Below are 1,668 nucleotides of genomic sequence, written 5' to 3'. Positions count from 1 at the left end.
ATTACATAGTGGTGCAGATTCTGTAATTTTGCATTGATTTGTGCAGATCTAGGTGTTTAAACTCAGTCTGAGCAGTATGTGTACTGATACACAGACGAGAGAGGAAATCTAAATATTTAAACTCGTACCCTGTTTGCTTCAGGTATTTATAACTGAGACATAGTGGCCAGGTGGAGCAGCTCATGCAGGGAGCTGGAGAAGTGGTTGAACAGCACGGCAGCATCCGTCTCATGACAAGATTTCCAAGCTGTGACAGAGATCACAATCCTGCGTGAGGGAAAAAAATAAATTGTTTTAATGCAGCTGCTAAAAAGCAAAGTTAATGATAAAATCTGCACTGAGGCTAACATATAAAAAATATATTGCATATTAGTTTACAGATCATATTAAATCTAAGAATTAGATGCCGAATGTTCTGTCCAAACAACATTCTGCTCTTTGGAAACTGGCGTTGGCATCCTCTGCCCACCTGTCATCTCTGATTCGGTAGAAGAAGCCATATCCCTGCTTAACCATGGGGGCCACCGCACCCAGAACTGTGGTGTAGCCCACCAGGCTGGATGACAGCACAAAGTTACCTCCACTGCCACTGCATGCAAACACAAAAAGAAGACAAATGTTATTTGTTGTTAGAAAAACAAGTTGAACGGCACGTTATTTGCCTGTCGACAAAACTATCATACAGCAAAGAACTTGTATAACCTTTGACCATAGCCTTAGAGCAGGGGTGATTAAACAATTTTATTTTGATTTGTGTATTTTCTTAGTTTCTATTGTATATAGTTATGTTGTTTTTAATGAAATTGATAATTTTTTTGAATTGAATTGAATTGAAATTGAATTATGCCAAACGTCTAGTAGTACAAATGTGTACCAGGTTTCGTAACATTATATTAAGTAGAATAGAAGTTAGGGGTAGGAAACGAGAAAGTTTACAGATGTATGGACAGGCATATGATAAAAATATAGAGAACTAAACCATACAAAAAGAGAATACCTTCTGGAGTAGAGGGGATCAGTGAAGAGCTGAGGAGTGGGAAGTCCCGCCTCTTTAGCGATGAGATACATCCCGAGGAGATGCCTGTCAAAACCTGGAGATGGTGGGAAAAAAAAACAGCGAAAAACTAATAAATTTTACGGTGATTTACAGTTTGCATTTAGAAATTCAGAAACACAAACTTTAACGATGACAAGTTTCTCATGCAAGTTTAGTAAAATGGGAACAAAATAATCAGACTGAGCATCATTCAGTCCAGACAAAAAAAACAACATCATGAATTGTCTTAATGTAAGAATTAGTGCAATATTTAGTTTCAATTAATAAAGATTTTTCTGCAGTTTGTTGGCTCTAATTGTACAGGTTTATATTGGTTCACTGAGCTGTAAAAACATAAAAACTTATCCAGACTTTAACCAAAACTTGCCGATGGATCTTACAGTAGAAAAGAGCTGGTAAAAACAGGGTTGAGGCAGAATTCTGATCAAAATTATTAATTTTGAATCTAAATTTTAATAATGAACAGCTGCACAAGGACATGAATCAGAAGCTGTTTTGTAATTATTGGTTTGTGATTTAATACAGTTTTGCCCTTTTTTGTGTAGCCAACTAAAAAGAATAAAACAATCTGTATTAAATTAAAGCATTCCTAATGAAACATACATATATAC

At 35.9% G+C, this 1,668-nt stretch overlaps 1 protein-coding gene across 1 annotated transcript; it reads right to left on the bottom strand.

The window, feature by feature from the left end:
* Positions 1–12: 12 nt before the first annotated feature.
* On the bottom strand, positions 13–1,091 carry LOC106525950 (peroxisomal carnitine O-octanoyltransferase; the record flags this gene model as incomplete). Its single annotated transcript, XM_014020354.1, is given in 3 exon segments — positions 13–267; positions 470–589; positions 998–1,091. Coding segments are annotated over 3 exon segments (335 nt in total), but the record flags the coding sequence as incomplete, so codon positions are not given.
* Positions 1,092–1,668: the final 577 nt, after the last annotated feature.

Source organism: Austrofundulus limnaeus, unplaced genomic scaffold, assembly GCF_001266775.1.
Source record: "Austrofundulus limnaeus strain Quisiro unplaced genomic scaffold, Austrofundulus_limnaeus-1.0 Scaffold250, whole genome shotgun sequence".
Taxonomy (NCBI): Eukaryota; Metazoa; Chordata; class Actinopteri; order Cyprinodontiformes; family Rivulidae; genus Austrofundulus; species Austrofundulus limnaeus.
Note: the sequence above shows the minus strand (reverse complement) of the source record. Positions and strands in the feature narration are given on the sequence as shown.